This window comes from Cupressus sempervirens, chromosome 7 (assembly GCF_028749045.1).
Source record: "Cupressus sempervirens isolate cs-2001-9-10 chromosome 7, ASM2874904v1, whole genome shotgun sequence".
Classification (NCBI taxonomy): Eukaryota; Viridiplantae; Streptophyta; class Pinopsida; order Cupressales; family Cupressaceae; genus Cupressus; species Cupressus sempervirens.
The window spans coordinates 847,615,082-847,636,216 of NC_143124.1; the positions used below are offsets into that span (position 1 = coordinate 847,615,082).

The 21,135-nt window shown below is 34.1% G+C and overlaps 1 protein-coding gene across 1 annotated transcript in view; it reads right to left on the reverse strand.

Annotated features, from left to right (window-relative positions):
- LOC149550076 (ubiquitin carboxyl-terminal hydrolase 16-like) overlaps nt 1-11,976 on the reverse strand; it is a 34,431-nt gene extending 22,455 nt beyond the window's left edge. The window contains exons 1-8 of the mRNA XM_089793217.1: nt 11,266-11,976; nt 10,757-11,051; nt 5,350-6,715; nt 4,849-5,169; nt 4,563-4,651; nt 1,151-1,236; nt 884-1,046; nt 558-681 (exon numbers count right to left, since the gene is read on the reverse strand). Of these exons, the coding sequence (XP_089649343.1) occupies nt 558-681; nt 884-1,046; nt 1,151-1,236; nt 4,563-4,651; nt 4,849-5,169; nt 5,350-6,715; nt 10,757-11,031 (2,424 nt within the window). The 5' untranslated portion in view covers nt 11,032-11,051; nt 11,266-11,976. The remainder of the gene's footprint in view (nt 1-557; nt 682-883; nt 1,047-1,150; nt 1,237-4,562; nt 4,652-4,848; nt 5,170-5,349; nt 6,716-10,756; nt 11,052-11,265) is intronic.
- Nucleotides 11,977-21,135: the final 9,159 nt, after the last annotated feature.

Consider the following 21,135-nt stretch of genomic DNA (forward strand, 5'->3'; position numbering starts at 1 on the left):
TACAAAATATATTAAAGAAAACCTCAAGGCATTCACTTCCTAAAGAAGCCCTTCTAAGTTTCTGCCCTTTTCTGTTTTGTTTCTCTTGGATTTATGATGGAAATAGAAAGAAGAGAGCATAGAACACTGCATGTGTAGCAAGAAAATAATAACTACAGTATTTATGGCTTGATTGAGTTCAATATACATTATCAAAAATGGGTGGGAAAAAAATTTGTTTCACTACCAGAGAATTGTGATTTGTAATGAACTGTTCTTAGACAAATACGGCATTAAGAAAAAGTATGCATGGACAGATCCATCTGACTGCCTGCAATCAGTACAATTTGCTATAAAGATGCATGTGCAGCCTAAAAACTATTCATTAGTACAAAAAAAGTAAATGGACAGGAAAAAGTAACTTCATTTTAGTCTTTTCTTAGGAATAAGTACTGAACTGTTATTCAGTACACATAATTATTCAATAAATCATGCTTTTTCAAGAAAAGTGTCTGAACGCTATTTAATAAAAGTTAAAACTATACATTTTTGCATTTTAAAGTTAATACTGGCACCACCTTTGACTGAAGATAACCACCAAAAGTTTGTTGAATGAACGTAGTCACGTGTGCTATTGGATGAATGGCTTCCTCTCCACCAGCTTCATCAACGCATATCGACTGCATAGTATCCACTGCAAATCTGAAAAGGAAAGAAAAAAAATATCAATCTCCCACACACACGAGCATGAATGTGTGTGCCATGTAAGTATGTTTAAGCACATCAATGCACATAATTTGTAGCATATCCTTGAATACTCCTTTTCTATGAGCATTTCTATCTTGATATATGTCAGTATGATTTAAAAATTGAATGAATCTAAGCACTTTGCAATTCATGTTACCTTAAAAACTCATGAGCATCTTCCTGTTTTCCATATCCAAGGTGATTGCCAATGTTTTCAATTCTAGAAAGTATTCTAATTGGTGATAAGGCACCATCTCCTCCTCTCACCCTTGAGACAAGAAACTCAAGCTCACACATGAAGCACCAGTCTTTCTTCTGACCTGAGCAGACCCAATAAATAGTATAGGTTATTGTTTTTGCAAGCCACAACTAATATTGCAATGCCTGTGTCTAAGGATAAATATACTGAGAAATGATAACATACATTTTTGAGAATGAGATCCATGGAGTAGATAGGCTGCAAGAGGTTTTGTGTATATCAGGCACTGAAGCACCACGTTGGCAAAGCAACTGCCAATAGACCAGTGGAAAGGCAAAGATCATGAATAACAATCTATCCAGAAACTAATTCTTTACGTTTAGAAATTACAAGACCATCTTTTTACAGGCAAGAAAAAAGAGCTTCAGAGAGAGAAAAAGGTATTAAATTGAAGCAAAAAATAAACAGATAGAATAAAATGATACATTTGTTTGATTCATCCTTTGAATGGAACAATTTATATCATGAATAAGTGAAGTACTCGTGAAAACAAAGTGCTTTTTGATCAAGTCATGTGACATTTAAATTTTGGGAGTACACTAATATGTATTGAATTTTGATATCAGATTATTAGGACTAACTTTTTCTATAACTCCAGTTAAAAGTTGGACAACTGCTATCTCTTGGGAAGGCAAACTTTTAGACATATGAGAATATACAGGATGAAGTGTCATCCCAGATTGTATTGCCAATTCATCATTTGAATGAGAATATTCAAATTTTAGATCATAAACATGAGGGAAGTAAAACTTTACTCATGGAACAAAAGCTACTTTGGATCTAGTAATGTCAAATTCAATTTCAAGAATCTTGTTTATACATTTGAAGTTTTGACCTCAATTGTGTAGCAGAACTAACCATTTCAATGGTCCTGATTAAGATAGGGAACATGCTTGATTTTGGGAAATCAAAAAACATAAGAATGTACAGGATTGAACATCAACCAACTTGTATTATTAGACAAAGTGTCATACAAATCATTAGCAATCTGTGCATTTCCAATTAGCTAGAATTCAGACACAGTCTGTCCTCAAATTATTGCATTGCAGTCATGTGTTAAAATGCATTTAATTGGGGAAGTTGTCAATTACAAGTATTCAGATTGGTTCCTTTTAAGTAATGATGTGCATGGCACATGATTAGGATCAGTTGTTATTAAATCATCAAATGCATAAAGCATAGATGATATGAATTGTGCACTGCAAAAGCAATATGAATTAAGAAGCCCAACTTCGAATGGCTCCTCTTTTGCTTCAGTACTAAAACTTTTATTAAGTTTTTCCATCATAAAGGTGATTGATAAGGAATTTTTTGAGCCAGGCAAAGTAAGCTTCTTATTTCCATGCCAAATAACAGCTAAGTATTTAGATAGCATCCAAGAGAATTACCCTGCTCATAACAGGCAGCATTTTAGAGAACACAAAAGGAGACCAGACATCAATACGTAACTGATCCTTTGAAGCTGTGGTCATTGACATTTAAAACAATAATTATGTCCAGCTGGCAACAGTAGACTTCTTGCTGCAGTTGTGTGTCACATAATGTAGAGTTTGAACAGATGGCTACATTATATCCAATTCTACTAATAAAGCCTTATTCTACTAATAGCATAAGATGGTCATTAACATTATATATACATTAAACGGATGCACATAACTAGCTCAGAGAGATGCTTTCTATTTTATTTGCATCTATTGAAGGCTACACAGTTTGCACCAATTTGATCATTTAATTTTGGACGAAAAGCTGCGTTGTACCACTACGCATTGAGGAATCCATCATCAATGAACATGAAATCCATTTCCTGAATAGCAGTGTTAACAAGCATGGCACTAAACATTATCTTTGTAAAAAAATGTCAATTATTAAATATATTATTTATTGGAAGACTTCTAATGTCAGGCAGGAGGAACACAAGGTCACATGGATATCATGTCAAATTGATCCAAATAACTTGGAGGACTTTAACCTCAGCCAATTCAAAGTTTACATAGTTGAAAATTGAAATACCTACAAGAAAGAAGTTCAACTACTCAGCTGAGATACTCAGCATAAATACGGTTGAAATAAAACAGAAAGAGAACATTGTAAATTAATTATGTTAATTAGCATGGCACTAAACATTATCTTTGAAAAAAAAATGTCAATTATTCAAATATATTATTTATTGGAAGACTTTTCATGTCAGGCAGCAAGAACACAAAGCCACATGGATATCATGTCAGATTGATCCAAATAACCTGGATGTTTTTAACCTCGGCCAATTTAAAGTTTACATGTTGAAATACCTACAGGAAAGAAGTTCAACCACTCAGCTGGAATGCTCAGCAAAAACACAGTTGAAATAAACCAGAAAAAGAACATTGTAAATTGATTATATGCCTCCCAAAACCAGATCTAACAAGCCTTTCTAGTCATCGCCTATCTTCAAGGCCAACAGCAATTTTAAGATTAAAAAGGTTTGGAAGTTGGCACCGCGATGCCAGGTCTGAATGGGGAATGGACTTCAATCCTTCCCAAGATAAACTATGCTCAACAAATGACAACATTCCATCCATGATGGTGAAGGTATCAAATCCTAAAGCATGATAATAAAGAGATTATTGAACTACTAACATCCAAAACCAAGGAAGACTTTGCTAGTAATCTATTTTGATCAGCATGTGAATTCTGAATACGGAATCTTCTACTTTCACATCTTAACATCTTGAAAGTTATTTTCTGAAAAACATGTGTCCCTGGTCTATAGATGAAGATTTGAAATATTTTCTTGGAATTATTGACTCATACTCATGTTAAGCTGAAAAAATGTAGCCTGGAAATCATTGCAAATTTGTTAACATCTAATAAGTACATATATTAACTCTTACAGGTAACTGTCTTAAATTTATAGATACCAAGGCTATAATCAAAGGAGATTTAGCATCATTTCATTGCTAAGCCAAATAATTACCAAGATCATTTTATGGGGAAGTACATCATTGAGTGCAGTTAAAAAAGATAAAATGTTGTAAGATTGAAAGGAGAAGATGTATCATGCATGCATTGGTTAAACTTAAAAATGTGACCCACCTTTCATGAGCAACAACAAGCTGAATGCTAATATAAAATGTGTCTGTATTCCAAGTTATTTTTGACATATTTATATGTGACACAACTTTATTAAACTGTCTTAATTTTACATGTTTTAACTGCTATGTTTCTATTCTTAAATGTTAGTATTACACAAACTCCATAAATATGCAATTCGGGAAAACTAATTCCTAAAGCAACTCTTTAAGCAAGATACAGGTGGATGACCTCAATAAAGAACTACTTTTTGATAGACTTTTTCAGTGATAAGAACAGTGTGCAGTAAGTACAGGTCTACGTAAAACGACTCAAAAAGATCAGATTGTATTATCTCTAAACATATACTTCACTGTTTAATATCATGTGATACAATGTGAAAACGTGCCTGATTGCAACCACAACAGGCAATTAAATCAATATTTTACAGATAACCTAAGGATACTAGAAATGAAGCAAATATTTTCTCATTCCCCCTGAATAAAAACCTCACGTATGCTAAGATTACCTGTTTCCACAGTTTATCAATCCACGAGGTGCAAGTTCCAAATTGTTCCAGTTGAAGAGCTTGGTAAAATATTCATATGGAAAGAGTAACTGATAAAATAAAAAACTTATTCAGAGAAGCAGTGATTAAAATAAAATAAAAACATTATGATTGTAGATAAAATTCATGATAATGGAGGACTTTGTTTGAAAACACAAAATGGGTCTACTTTGATCTTTTCTTAATTTGCCAAGTATATTTATTCGCAACTTTTAAAAGTGAACACTTCAAGCAGAGTCTGGATTACCTTGGCAGGCTCTACTAGAAATTCATGTGTTCTTTTTGCAGTGTTTGCAGTCACAGGTTTTGGATACCTAGAGTGCCATGAAGATTTCTCTTCAGTTCTATTCAAAAAATTGGTAGTTGGATCTGATTTATGCATGGGGATTGAGTCATCATTAATGTCAGAATCATCTTTGTTAGAAATGGTGCAACCTGAAGCCCTTTCCTTATTTTGAGAAGAACTAATCACAGTTTGAGGAGACATTTCCATTGCATCATTAGACATGGAAGTGCTATGACCCTGAAGTTCATCTTCTGGAATTGTAGCATTATACTCATCTGGCTCCTGATTTAGAAAACGGTGATTTAAACAAAATGAAAAAACATTACACTTGAAGATAAAATCCATGACAATGAAGGACATTGTTTGAGAACAAAATGGTTTTACTTTGATCATTTTGAAATTTGCCAAGTATACTTATTCAAAAATTATAAAAGCGAACACTTCAACCAGAATCTGAGTTACCTTGGCAGGTTCTACTAAAAATTCATGTGTTCTTTTTGTAGTATTTTCTGTCACAGGTTCTGGAGATCTAGAATTCCATGCAGATTTCTTTTCAGTTCTATTCAGACCATTGGCAGTGGGATTCCGATTATGCATGAAAATTGAGTCATCATCAATGTTGGAATCATCTTTATTAGAAACAGTGCAACCTGAAGCCCTTTTCTGATTCTGAGAAGAACAAACAACACTTTGAGGAGACATTTCTGTTGTGCTATTAGATATAGAAGTGCTTGAACTTTGGAGTTCATCTTCTGAAATTTTTGTATTGGATTCATTTGGCTCCTGACTTTGAAACTTAATGAAATTCAATAATGAGCTACAACCAGTATCACCAATTAGCAAAGCTCCTTCTGAACCTAAGCTAGTAGAAATCTGAAGACAAGGGACATTGATGCTCGAAATGGCAGAGCTAAAGATATTAATATCAGAGTTTCCAGAGAATGGAACATCCACATGACATAACTCACTAACAGTATCTGAAATATGATTTTCAGAAATAACAGTATCAACAATATGATTATCAGTACTTGAAGAGTCATCAAGAGGATGGTCACAGATATTATTCTTTGTTTTCGATCCTTCATGTGTACTATCTGGAGTTATTTCAGTAATAAATCTACCAGAATTCAAAAGATCATGAGTGAAGCTCAAAGACCTATTAATTTTCTGTTCAAAAACTAGACACCCTGTCAGATTTTTGACAAAACTGGGAGAGACTGGATCATCACACGTTTTGATTGTTCTCTCACGGAAACAAGGGATAAGATTCACTTCATCTGCCAGGGAGGTGACCTGATTCACTATATTTTCAGAGGAAAGACAGATTCCTTCACAGGAGCTGCCAGTATCTGAGTTGACATAATTTTGTAAAGCCTCTGTACCTGTAATGCAACAATTCAAGAGTGTACATTGACAGCCATGCTTGCCATCCATGGGAGAAGTCTTTGCACAGACATATGTTGAGATGCTACTTGATCGATGGATATCTGAGTTGTTTACTTCAGGTTCAACAGCAAAAACAGCTGGTTCTCTAGGTTCAGTTGCATTAGAAACCAAAATCTCTGAGGTTTCTTCTGTTGCTTTAGAATTAGTCTTCTGCAAATCAATCACTCCTGAAGCAGAGATTTCAGAAACTTCAGCACTAATAGAAGAACCCAACATTTGAGATCCAGAACTGAAGTTTCTTGCCTCTTGTATATTCACATCAAAAGGTTTGACTTCATCCGTCTTGAATGGAATTGGAAAATCAGATTTAGTGCTGCTATTTGGTGGCTGACATTCTTGCTTGTGACCTTTTCTCCAGTGAACTATCTGGCACTTTCCAGAGCTGCAAATATAGGAAAAAAACTGTAAGACTATGGTAAAAAGGAAGCAAGTATTTTTTATTTTTTAGGCATTTAAACTGGAGGTAGGCTTCCACCTCATGATGGAGTGCTCACTGAAGCAGCGTTTTACCATTTTTTCTGTAAAAGGTTGGTATTCAATCATTTATAATGTTGTACAATTACATGGCCTATTACTCAAGTAGACCCATGCTCTATTACCAAATGCCTAAGGGCTATCTCCCTCAATCAACTTAAGGCCACGTTCTACTCCAGCCATTACCAATTTATATTTTCTCTCTCTAAAGACAAACAATAATGAATTTTGATAAGGGAACTTGCATATAAGAAAGACCAAGAAAAATAAAAGGATATTGTACCTTCGAGCTATTAGAATTATTTTAATTGCTTTTTGTACACCAAAGTTCACTTTCAAGAAAAAAAAATTGGTGTTCTGATAAACTATTTAATCCAGTAAATGGCTTTGACCATATGAATTGGACAGAGGAAGATACTAATTCTACTGTTATAATCTACTTAGTTATCATCATACATATTAGGCAGGTCACTATTAGAACTAAGGCTAATTATAAATTGATTTTGATGCAAATATTCCACAATTCCTCAGTACGGTGTGGGTATTTGAAGCAAGTGCACAGGATGAAATCATGAAAGCTTTGTTATTACCACTTCTTTACTCTCCTTCTCCTTCACTTATCTTTTGTTTCGGTCAGTTGGCTCTCATGGTTCAATCAAAAACTATGCCTATTAAACTCTGTCCACTTGTGAGTCTGTGACTGAGACATTACAGTGAGAGATTTATGAAAGGTGACAACAGCATATTACACAGTCTAATAAGTGAATCAATAGTATGTAGAGACAAGAAAATGTAAAAGTTTCTCACAAAGTCTCCTAACACAAATCTCTCTCCCAGCCTGAAAAAGCAATACAGGATGCCTGCACTACAAGAGGCCGAAGAAACATTACAATACTATGACTTATCTCTTGAAATCCAGAACATGTCCCAGTTTGCAAACATATTTGACTGAGGCCTATATAATGTTTGAAATTTCTTTTGTAGCAACCTTCAAAATGAAATTCTATCCACAACTTTTCACTGGGACACTATGAATTTTAAAGCACAAGTGAAGGATATATAACAGCTTAAAAATAAGACACAGTCCACAAAAGTAAAATATGATTAGCTTCCCACTACAACAAGAACTCGTGTTACAAAAAACTTATATACAATCTCCAGATTAATGCTAAATTGAAGGCTATAGCTTTTTTATACAGGTTTACATATTTATAGCAATCTGTTATGTAAGTGATCTTATTCTCAAACTATCAATCCTGCCTTATATCAAGGTGTTTTATTCCTTTTAGTTTCTATTCAATATGTAACTCCATCAACATCATAGTTGTTTATTAATCAAAGGAATCCCAATCGATAATGTAGGCTGCTGACTATTATGTATGTGCAAATATCTGTAAAGTAAGAACAGTCACTCTTGTTAGATGTTGTACATCTCTAGAAGCTTTTACCATGGCTTGATATGAATAATTGATACTTCAAAAAAAGAACACAAATTAACAATCTACACTTTTAAGTACAAAAGAGCTTTACACACAGACTTCACGGAACAAGGTCTGCAAGGTGTGACAGTAATATGGAACAATGGAGGAACTATAAAGAAATGCCACTGATACCTGTAATCAACCACGAATCATATGTAGATATGTATTTGATGAATATGTTGGTTAATACCTAGTTGTTGTAACTGACAATATTTTTTCTATAACAGGAACACTAGAGCAGGTCTATAAAAACAAGAAAAATAATTCTATGTAGTCTGTCATTGATTCTCATTACTCACCATCTATTGTAGCTTAATTATTAGAGTTACAAGTATCTCTTCATATAAACCAAAGCAAAATAGAAAAATATCAACAACAAAAATGTGAATGAGTCAAAAGAAGTTATAACTTATAACCGTGCTTTAACTTTTACTTCATGGTTAATGCTATAGTGTCTGTAGTATACCTTATATTGTATCTACTGGCAAATGTAAATTCTAATAATAAGTGAAAAGCCTACAATAGAATCCTAAACTAACAAACACATTTTGTTCCCTAAGATGATTCTATTCTTAAGAGAAGCAACCATTCCTTAGCATTATGGAAATTTCACAGCATTGTAAATATAATTATAAACAATAAACATAAAAATACGCAAAAGATTGTACACCATACTAAACATGAGTAGAAATATAATCTGAATAAATTGGACATAACAATTCACAATCCCTACAAAGGTGGGGGGGGAGGCGGGGGCCAATTTTTTAGAAGTTGCATGTATCTGGTTGAGGACAGTTCACAATCCCTACAAAGAATAAATTGGGGGGCAAGTTTTTAGAAGTTGCATGTATCTGGTTGAGGGAGAAATTTTGTAGAACAAATGAAAATTTGTAAAAAGAGCAAGAACGAAAACAAGCACAGGAAAATAAGAAAGAATAGGCAAACCTAGAAATATTTACTTGATCATATCCACTCAAATATCTACAAACTACAAACGTGTGATCTTGAATACAAACAATCCTACCAGTCACACCAGGAATGTGTCAATTGTGTTTTCTATTTTGCACCGGGAATAAGAATATGTAGCTAGCACTTTGTAGATGAAGACAATTTATTTTTTTGCATGCTTCGTTAATATGGAGGGTTTTGCAAGTAGAGCCACTTGACTACATTCTTGAATGCAATTTTGATGCTACTTCTCACACAAACGACTTCAGAATTGAAAATATATAACAGCTATAATAAAAGTTGCCACTTTTCTCTAACTTTATACATACTAGTAGGCAGCATTCTTAATATGATGTGCAATGCCAAGTTGCAAAATATTCTTTATTTTTTTTAAAGTATGGACATTGGACAAATTCACAATTGCAGCAAATCTGCCAGGGGAATTAAGTAAAACAGTCACTTGTGAAGAAGGAGATCTCTACATAAGCTCTCTCAAAACGAAGGCAGAAGTAACATTCAGGTGTCAAAGTTGAGGCAAACTGAATAGTGATAACAAAAATAGAAAACATTTATGTGTTATTTTTATTACTTGCCAGTTGCCTGCTAAATGAAGGGTGCTCTCTTTATGTGATGGAGTCCCGAGTTAGCTAATGTAAACCTACTTACTGAGTACATATAAAGGATAACTGAACTAGTCATGTGAGACTCAAGAATAGAGATGATTTTCACCTGTCAGCCAATTGCTAGACATTATCTACTTTAATACTGAAGCGTGACAATCATGTTAATAAAAAATATATGTTTGGCTAAAAATAAGAAAAACGCTTATGCTTCCATACTCCACTTCTAGAACTATAATCATAAGGATTTGACGGAGTGAAGATAGAACATGTCAAGCATGAGTTTCCAACTGATGCTGTCATCACCAACTCGATGACTAGTGAGAAATGGAAAACTATTCAACCACATGCAATCATATAGGCCAAAGTGTGCGCATATACTTTCTAAATTTTGATTTATTGTATGTGTACTGACTGACTTTTTAGATTACACAGTTTTTTCGCTTGTAATATCCAGTTACCAGCAGACTCAATCAACTTTAGAAGGCTTGGTTTTACCTATGCTCAACATTGAGCGAAACGATGACATCCTGATCCACTAAATCCAGATATGAAACTCAAAATATAAACTTGGCTCTTATGTATCACCACAAGATCTCTGAACATAGATTTGCCTAATTTCACAAAACACTACGACTGATATAATTAGGTTAGACGAAAGAAATGACTTCAAAGTTGCAAACGAATAGGATTCCTTTGAGTTTATTAGATGCCCATACACACTAAACCCTCTACTCTATGATAGTTCACTTTTTTAATTATATTTTCGAAACTTGTGGAAGCTCAGAAGAGCATAATTTATATACGGTCCAACTGCTCGCTGCCTAAAATAAATTACAGCTGCAATTCTGAAATAGTAATGGATGAAAAATACTTGACAAGCTAAAAGAGAGGACACACCAGTATCTCACAGTCTTGCATCTGGAACAGCGGCTTGTTGTAGGACCAAAACAAACAGCACACAGGTTAAGCTTGTCCAACATGGTACTGGAATTACCATAGTCAACTGCAGCAGCTTCAGCTTCAGCCCTGCCTACTTCTTCTGCCGCTAGTTCTAGTAACTTCCTGATCTTGACCGTCCTCGATGCTGTGCTATTCCATTTTATGAACAACACGCTAACAATCAGAGGAACCACCACCAAGGACAGAACAAAAGGTGAAATTTCAAGGAGCATTTAGTACAAGCCTGTTAAGACTACGAATCCAAAGAGACATTCAGTCAGAAGAACTAATGCAGGCAATTGTGGGCATAACTGAAAAACAAGCAGTAGTACGAATTAGTTGGCATAGTTTAAGTTCATCCCGACTGTCAAATCAGTAGAAAACAAAACATATACAGCGTCGAAGCTAAAAGAAGCAGGCCTCAAAAGGACTCTGGTGCCCGTGGACTAAGAGCGCAGAGGACAAACCGTTGAGAAAAATCTGGGAGGGATTCACCAAATGCCATCGTTTCGCTCAACGAGCATAGCTAAAACCAAGCCTAAAGAAAAGGGCAAAGATGGGGCACGTCATTATGCTACGTATACATGTCCACGTTATAATGTAGCAGATATTCAGAGGGGTTAGTCAATTGGGGGTTTGGGAAGAGTGTACATAATATTTTACACGGTTCTCATCTGAATTGGGTAGTTTAGGAAAATGGTACTTTACACAGTCCAAATCAAGTTGAGTTGTCTAGGAAGATGGCACATTGCATAATCTTGATCAAAATAAGATTTAGAATAAACTTAACATGGCAGCATTGTGGAGTCCAGACTCTGGGATATACCAATCATGGCTAATTTGAAATCTCTTATTGGGTACTGTAAGATGGCAGTTTTGTGTCAGACCCTGAAGCAGGGCGATACTCTTAACTTGAAGCAAATTAATGTATGTTGGCGGTGAGGTTAAAGGGCGTGCAGTTTGATTAATAGGCTGCTGCTAGCTCTTCTGACAACTGAGTTATCCAATCCTAGCAGGGGATCAACTACTTTTGCTATCTTCATTCCTAATATATGTTCTTCAGACCAGTGAATATTCCTCTCTCGTTTCGCGTCTTAAACGCTCACAAAGAGTTGCTCTATGTGACCTGTTGGGTTGGGTTGTGTGGGCGGTTTTCGAAAGCGAATATATCGTGCTATATGGGTAAACAGAAATATTACATGCAGGATATAGCAAATCTATAGCGTCTCTAAACTCAGGATAAGGCTGGCTTAATGTATATACACGCTATTCGTATATGTACTTGCACGGTTTTTTAGTAACCAAACTGACTGCTCAGCAACATATCTATGCATAATATGTGACTGTAATATACGCAGATACAATCTATGTGGCCAGGTATAGCTATTATTTCAGCCCCCTCAGTAAGAGAGAGAGAGAGAGAGTTGGATTTGCTTCAGGTATATAATGGCTAATTTCGCCAAAAAAATTGAGCCACGAGCATAAAGATCGGTAAACATAGGTGCTAATGATCTCAACGAAAATGTCTGAATGTTAATAGAGTGCAGATTCAGCATTTTTCAGTTCCGCGCATCTCTCAGCATTTTTCAGTTCCGCACATCTCGTCCTTGATTGTAAGTACATTCAAGAACTATGTTTCTCACCAATTCTTCTTTCTTCTTCTAAGTCTGCTTAAGTTTGTCTTGCTGTCTTATAGGCTATTTTTAGCGTGATGGAGTTAAAATTTTATCTATTTATCTATCCCATTCAAAACTCAATCCATTTCCTAATAGGTAACACATCAATAAAAGGAGAATGTAATGCGAATTGAATATACAAGTTAAAACTACCCTTCGTGTGAGGTAGTGGGGATGCTTTTCCTATTGCACTTTCGTTGATTAAATTATTTTTTGTTTGAGGAAATAACTTTATAGTGAGTTTGTTTGGTTTCTATTACTATGTGAAGGAAGATTGTTGGTTTTTGTTTCATTTATGTTTTTGGGGACTCTTCATCTTAAATCAAAAATAGATAGTTGATGCTCAATAATAGAATGGATTTAAGAAGGTGATTTTAAATTGAAAATAAATAAGATAAGTTGGTTTCGTCGTCTTAAAGTATCTCAAAAAGAATTTGATACTTGAAGATTAACTAGGTATACCATAGAAGTTTTTTACCCCAATTTTAGCAAAATATATAATGACTCCCCCCATGAGTTTTTGGGGTCAACTTCAAAATATAGTGAATTAAGAAAGTTTAGTCATTTTGATTGATTTTATATTGTTGGTTCTCTTTCCATGATCCCCTCTTCTTAAAACACACTAATGAAAGTGGATGTTGTTGCCTCTCTTACACCATCTCCCAATTATTTCGATAACTTGTTGTCTTAGTCCTTGCCCTTACCACCCCTCTAGTCTCCCTTATAAGCTCAACACTTCTCACCTTAGACAGCCTAATTGTCTTGCTCCTTTGATTTCCATTTGGAATAGTGCTTCGACACATCTCCAAAATGATATTTGGATTCAATGGTAGAAAGATATCTAACTTGTTTCACGTCTTGCTTTAGATCTTATGTTAAAAAGAGATCTAGAATGGGAAAGATATTACTTGACATTGATTGGAAAAAATGGAACTCTTCTAATTCAAGCACCAACTATTATCTCTATACAATAGTTGTTGTTGCCACTAAAACAAAATTTAAAAAAAAATATTTAAATTTTATCAAGGTGAGGAGCTTAATTGAGGGTTGGGCTCTATTGGCTGAAAGAAAGAGACTAAGTGAGGGGAAATCAATTATCTTAAAGACTATGCACTTTAAAGATATTATCTATTCCTGATCAAGAGGGAGCAAACATGACAATCCTAATGAAATCAAGTCTATCTTCTTTCAACATTATTAGAAAAAAAAATTATTGAGTTAGTTGAGGAGATTGTTGAAGACTCCATTAGCACTTGCATCCTATGAATATTGATCTAAAATAATAACTTAGTGATGTTAAAATTGTAACTTCGATCCTCATATTGGTCTAACTGTGCAGATCGCACAATCCTCATCTTTCAGATAATATTGTTTTGAAGGCTATTAATACATTGCCTCTTGGTTAGGCATGATCAGCGATCTTTGGTGATGACCTTGTGTTAGCATTAACATCAACTTAAATTAGTTATGTTTATTGTTAAACTAATTCTCATTCTAGGCGTTGATTATGAGAAGACATTGTGGGCCGACCTAGGTAGGGTCATGTCCCTTTAAGGGACATGACATTTGGTTATGGTATAGTTGAAGTTAAAGGACACACAATAGAACACCAAGTCTACTCCTTTAAGAAACTCTATCACAAATACTTGTTGTGATAAATATATATTTTAGAAGGACAATTAATATTGTCATCTCATTTCAAGAGAACAATTAAGGAAGATCAGAACAACAACTTTAAAAGGTATTATCTCAGATCTGATAATTCAAAATTTGCAGAACTTCACATGGCATCAGTGCTCTGGTAATTGAACCTAGGCTTTGCAAATTAAATAATCAAACTAACTATATCTTGCAACATTCTCCTATCTTCAATGGCATACATAATCAAACTCGAGGATAGGTTTGATGGGAAAGAACACTTTGATGCTTGGAAATTCAGAATCATGATGATTCTTGAAGAAAATGATGTGAAACAATTTGTTGATAAAGCATCCAAGCTACCTGATATTGAACCTAATAAAACTATCTGGAGTAAAGGAAACTAGAAAGCCATGCAGATCATATTAGATGGAGTAAAAAATGAAATAATACCCATGCTAACGAAACATCAAACAAAATTCAATATGATGAATGCATTATTAAATGCATATGAGGTTAACAATGCAACTAGAGTCCTTGCACTAAAAAGGCAACTAAATCATATACAAATAAAGAAGGCAGAATCGATGAATTCTTACTTCTTAAGGGTTGCTAGTCTAAGAGATTTATCTAAATCAGAACCAACCAATGTTTCAGATGCTATTAGACATGCAGCTTGGAAGGATGCCATTACAGAAGAATACCAATTGATTATGAAGAATGATGTTTGGGAAATTGTTCCAAGACCTGAAGGAAAATATGTTATTTCTTCCAAGTGGATATTTAAAATCAAGCATTTTGTTGACGATAGCATTGAAAAATATAAAGCCAAATCTGTAGCCAAGGGATTCTCTCAGAAAGAAGGGATTGATTATGAAGAAACCTTTGCTTTTGTTGCCAAATACACCACTGTAAGAACAATCCTAGCTATTGCAGCATCGAAGGGATGGAAAGTACATCGAATGGATGTAAAAATAACATTTCTAAATGGAAAGATTACAGAAGAGGTATATTTAGAGCAACCTGAAGGATTTGAATCTCATAACCCTAAAAAATTTGTTTGCAAGCTCAAGAAAGCTCTCTATGGGCTTAAACAAGCTCCAAGGGCATGGTATGAAAGAATTGATAAGTATCTCGCTGGCTTAGGATTCTCCAAGAATGAAATTGATCCAAATCTATATTATAAAAGGGATAAAGATGATATGGTAATTTTGATACTGTATGTTGATGATTTACTAATAACAAGTGATGATCATCTCATAAATCAATGCAAGAAAGATCTAATCAGAGAATTTGAGATGAAAGATTTAGGACTCCTTTATTACTTCCTAGGACTAGAAGTATGAAAAAATTATGACAGCATCTTACTCAATCAAGGAAAGTATACATTAGACATCTTGAAAAGATTTGGAATGTGGAACTGTAAGCCTAGGTCTTCTCCCATGGAGTCTAATTTACATAAACTTAAGGAAGCAATAGCAGAATCACCATCCATAGATTCTACTCTTTACAGAAAGATGATTGGGTCCCTTATGCACTTGGTAAATACAAGACTTGACATTTTTTATGTTGTTAATGCATTAATTTAGTTTATGTGTGAGCCAAAGGAGATTCACCTAGTTACAGTCAAACACATCATGAGCTACTTACAAGACACTCTTAACCTTGGGCTCAAGTATGAGAAGGTTGAATTGGATCTACATGGATACATAGACTTAGATTGGGCTAGAAGTGTCACTTAGAGGAAAGTACTTTAGGATATTGTTTCAGTTTAGGCTTAGCGATGATATCATGGATATGCAGAAAGCAATCTTCAGTAGCACAAAGTTCCATAGAAGCCAAATACTATTAGATTATGGTGACTGATTAGGAAAGTACTGTACATACTTCATAATTCAAAAAAAAAATTTGGGTCATGACCGACGTTGTAGCCAACATATTATGGCTAACATGTTGTAACCCTAAAATGGATAAAATACTTGTATAAAAGGGTTTAGGGTTAGGTATTTTTCAATATGTTGTAATGCGAAATTGGTTCTTGTGGCAATATTGAGTTGTAAGGGATTACGGATTGTAATCAAGTTGCAATCACTGGATTGTAATAAGATCAGACTTGATGTTTAGTGGATGTAGCCTAGGGATTGGGTGAACCACGCTAAATCTTGGTGTCTTGTGTTCATTTCTGTGTGATCTATTATTTTTCTATCATTGGTTATATTTGCATGTAGTTTTTATTTCTGTCCGTGGTTTATCCTAACAAATACATTGCAACAATGATGGCCTCTTGGGAAGTAGTTTGGCTTAGAAAGTTACTTGTGGGAATATTTGGTCAAGCCATGAAGCCTACAATTGTTCATTGTGATAATCAGAGTTCAATCAAGCTTTCTATGAATCCAGTTCTTCATGATAGGTCTAAACATATTGAAATTCCTTACCATTATGTAAGAGATATGGTAGACAAGAATACTATAAAATTAGAGTACATTTGCACTGCAAATCATACAACAGATATTATCACGAAACCCCTCTCTCTCTCATGAAGATAGATCACTTCAGGAAAAGATTTGGGAAGGTTGAATTGTAATTCATTTTTATTCTTTAAATTATTAATAAAATAATTTTATTGTCAGGCTATTGACTATTATGGGCTCCACCATTTGTATTCATTGTTTTAGAGATGACAATCTCTGAGATAATGAACACTTGTATGAAAGAAATTATGAGAGATGATGATCTTTTATATAATGTGCTAAATAGTAGAGATCTACTATTAGATCTAGATGAGTTCAAGATCACATTGTGATGTAGACATTGTTATGCCTACAAGTCACAATTAGGATAAAGGAAGAATTTTATTATTCTCCAGAGTTTATCCTATGTTCTAGTAGATCTTAACTCAAGATCATGTTGTGATATAGGAATGCCAATACCTATGGGTCACAATGTGGATAAATGAAGAATTTAATTATTCTCCAGATGTTATCTAGTATATTGTATTCATTACAATATTGTTATCACTAATATAAGTGGTGTGTCATATCACAAATATAGTAATATGACATAGGATCATGTGTTTAATAATACCACATGCTAAGAAGAAGATTCAGATAGATATAGAGTATCATTCTATGCTTATTCATCATAATTGATGATGATAGATATGTTATCTCTTAGTATGATTATCAAGTTAAGAGGGAGTGTTAAAATTGTAACTTCAATCCTCATAATAGTCTGATTGTGTAGATTGTACAATCCTCATCTTTCAGATAATACCATTTGAAGGCTATTAATACTTTGCCCCTTGGTTAGGCATGATCGGTGATCTTTGGTGATGACCTTGTGTTAGCATTAACATCAACTTAAATTAGTTATGTTTATTATTAAACTAATTCTCATTCTAGGCACCAATTATGAGAAGGCATTGTGGGCTGACCTAGGTAGGGTAGGTTGTGTCCCTTTAAGGGACATGCCCTTTGGTTATGGTATATGAGGAGGGTATAGTTGTAGTTAAAGGACACACAATAGAACACCAAGTCTGCTCCTTTAAGTAACTCTGCCACAGATAGTTGTTGTGATAAATATATATTTCAGAAGGACAATTAATATTGTCATCTCATTTTAAGAGAACAAAGAAGGAAGATGAGAACAACAACTTTAAAAGGTATTATCTCATATCTGATAATTTGGAATTTGTAGAACTTTACAAGTGATCCCACAATATAGGTTACACTTTTTAGCCAAGTTTGATACTAAAATGAACATTTTGAAAACAAAAATCTTCACACTCAAACACCTATTGCTTCTAAACTCTTAGGAGTTTGAAGATGATATAAACTAGTGATTTGTGACATTTTGTGTGTAGATTCCAAATATTATGTTTTGAATTTTTTTGGAATCAATATGTATATATTTTTTCATCTCCTTTAAAGACTAGTTTTTAACAACAAACACCATTTTAAAGAGTGGCATTCACTTTATGACACATAATGCTTTTTATATAGAAATGAAAACTATGATTATTTCAAATTTATGCTCATAACATTGATATCTAGTGACTGCAATTGGTTTTTTTTCCATTATGTTGATTTTTTAAAAATTTATTAAATTTTAAAATTGAGCTAATTATAATTCAGGCATAGGTTCCCCCTGACACTCATAATATATTGTGTTTCTATGAAAAACTGATTTATTCATTTTGTGTTAATGTACAAAAATAAAATATGGTTATGTGGTGCAAGGGCACCTAATGTGTTATCATGCTTACATGAGGCAAAATATGAGGATTTTATGGTTTGATTAGTTCCAAGCTTGGTAATAAGCTCCTTGGACCATGTTAAAAGAATTTGTAGCCAATTCATGTGTTTTGGGGTCACTTTGTACCCCTAGTGAAAAATTAACAAGAAGCTACCTTTGTTGTCACAAAGGAGCCAAAGGTGCAATTAAGCCTTCCACAAAAATTTCTTGATGTAATAAGGTTTTATTTTTGTCATTTAGGAATGTTAAAGTCATTGGAGCTCATTACATAGGTGCCAAAAAAGTTTGGTGACATTATGTCCAAATTTATAGAAGTACAAAAATTGGTATTGTTGTCGTCATGTGCAAAAATGCACTAATATGTTCCCAATGGTCAAAAGGGGATTAAAAGTTAGTTTTTTAGTTTAAATAGTTTTTAAAAGTCTATTTATGTTTTTAGAACCACAAATGAGGGGTTCTCATTTGTAAGAAAGTAAATGCAATAAGAAATCATTATTTTCCAAATAAGTATTTCCATAAATTTGTTGATCTCTCTCTCTCTCTCTCTCTCTCTCTCTCTCCCTCACATACTATTTTTACAGTCCTATCATGTCAATAAATTGTTATGGAATGATAATGCTATGATTTGTCTTTCATTTTCCCTTGGTTTGAGGTTATTTCATTAAGTTTTATGATTTTTTTATGATCATTTTACTATAGACGACATGTAACACCCAATAACAAGGGTTTAAAAGGAAGAAAATGGACTCTTAGTCATTCCACCCATTGTTTAATCCTATGACATGGGCAAACTGCATATTTTTGGCATATGTTTTGTGTTTAAATGTGTTTTAGGTGCATTGGATCTCATTTGGCGGTTTTCAATTTGATGCACAAGGGGAGTTTGTTGTACATTCTCATGCAAAGTTGAGTTGTTGGAGATGGGAATCGATGAAGCATTTAAGCGGTCAACCATGAAATGATTCAAAGGGCATGCACAAACCTCATTCAATTTTTTTGAGGTGTTGGTGGGATTTGAGATGGTTTAGAGGTGGTATTTCCATGAATTGCCTTAAGGACCTAGACCAAGGATTTGGCATTTGGGCTTATTGGGGAGTGTGGTCATTGCTGAAAATTATGGAACTAGTTTTTTTATTAACATGTATAGATCTTTAGTGAATATTTTGGGGGTTGGTGGCCAATATTTTTAATAATTTCTTTGTTAGTGTGGCCTAATTAGGCCAAATCCACCACAAATCAATCAAATTTTGAAGGCAATGTTCCAAAACAAGTATACCTTTGTTTCACAAATGTTTACAACTCTAAAAGAGTATCCTAATCATCTTTCATTGTGTGCTAATACTTTAAAATTTATTAGTTAAAAATTGCCTAGGAAGGGCTAATAGGCCTAGAAGTACTCAAATGAGAAAATATTTTGGGTCTTTTCCAACTATTTTAATTGAGTGTTTAAAGTCTCATATTACTCAAAATAGCCATAGGTTAGTGATCCTATGGTATAGAGGGTTATTTCTTGGTCTTCCATTTTGTAGCCTTATTAGTTTAACCTCATGTCACATTGATGACTTGTCTATGGAACTCACCATGAAACCCAACTTGTTAGTCCATTTGGAGATGCTTGTCTGATGTTGTAATCCTATACATCATTTGGTATAAGATTTTAGCCCTAGTCTGAATATTTGTGTTGGTTATGTGGTTAAGAAGTTAATAAGAAGAGATGTCTCCTAAAATTAGTGTTATTGCTAGACAAATATTTGAGTTAATTGAGAAACAAGTAAGAGGTGAGCGGGAAATGAGAGATTTTATGGAAAATATTTCTACCTTGGATTCAAATTAGATAAATGGAGTAATTCAAGATGTTGGGAGTGATATAGAAGTGGATGGATGGGAAGAGTGTAGAGGAAGTGGAAGAACTACATCCTAAAGAACAAAGTGCAATTAGACTCTTGAGAGAAGTTAAGGCGAATAGACCCGAGATGAAGGTTGATGCACATATGTACAAAGGTTATCTAAATGGATTGGATTTCTATATTGGACAATTATTTTGAGCGTAAAGAGATTCTAGAGGATAGAAAGGTGAACATAGCAAAGACAAAAATTAAATGTCATGCATTATTATGGTGGGCTATGAACAAACTAAGGGGAGGAAAAAGAGTAAGTCTAGGATATATTCCTAGGATTTAATGGTAGCTAATATCAAGGGTAAGATCCTACCCTCTAATTATGAATTGTAGATGTACAAGAAGTTACAAGTTTTGAATGAGAGAGTGATGGGTGTAAACATGTGCACTATGAGTTCTATAAACTAAGGGTAGGACATATGGAGGGAAATTTAGAGAAGGTGGAAATACATATTGGAGGGTTAATATTTAACATCTAAGATGAGTTACCTATGATAAGTCCTAAGATGATTGAAATCGGGGCTAAAGAAAATATCAAAAGAAGGCAAGAGAGACAAGGAAGAGATAGGGATCATGCTAGTAGATGGAGAGTTTCAAGGAAGCCCCTTGATGTTCAAAAGAAGGCATAAAGGGAAAAGAATGTAGATCAAATAGGGGGATGTAGAGGTTCTAGGGAAAAAATTGGTGAAGGTAGAGGTTTAGATTCTTTATAGGAAGATGTTACACTTGTAGTGATTTTGGATACCCATATGTTAAGTGTCCTAATAATTTTGTTGCTACTTCCAATAGTGGCGAGAGAAGAAATGAAAAGAGAGTACAAATTGTGCAAGAGGAATAAGAAGGAAATGACAAGTTTCCAACTAAGGGATGT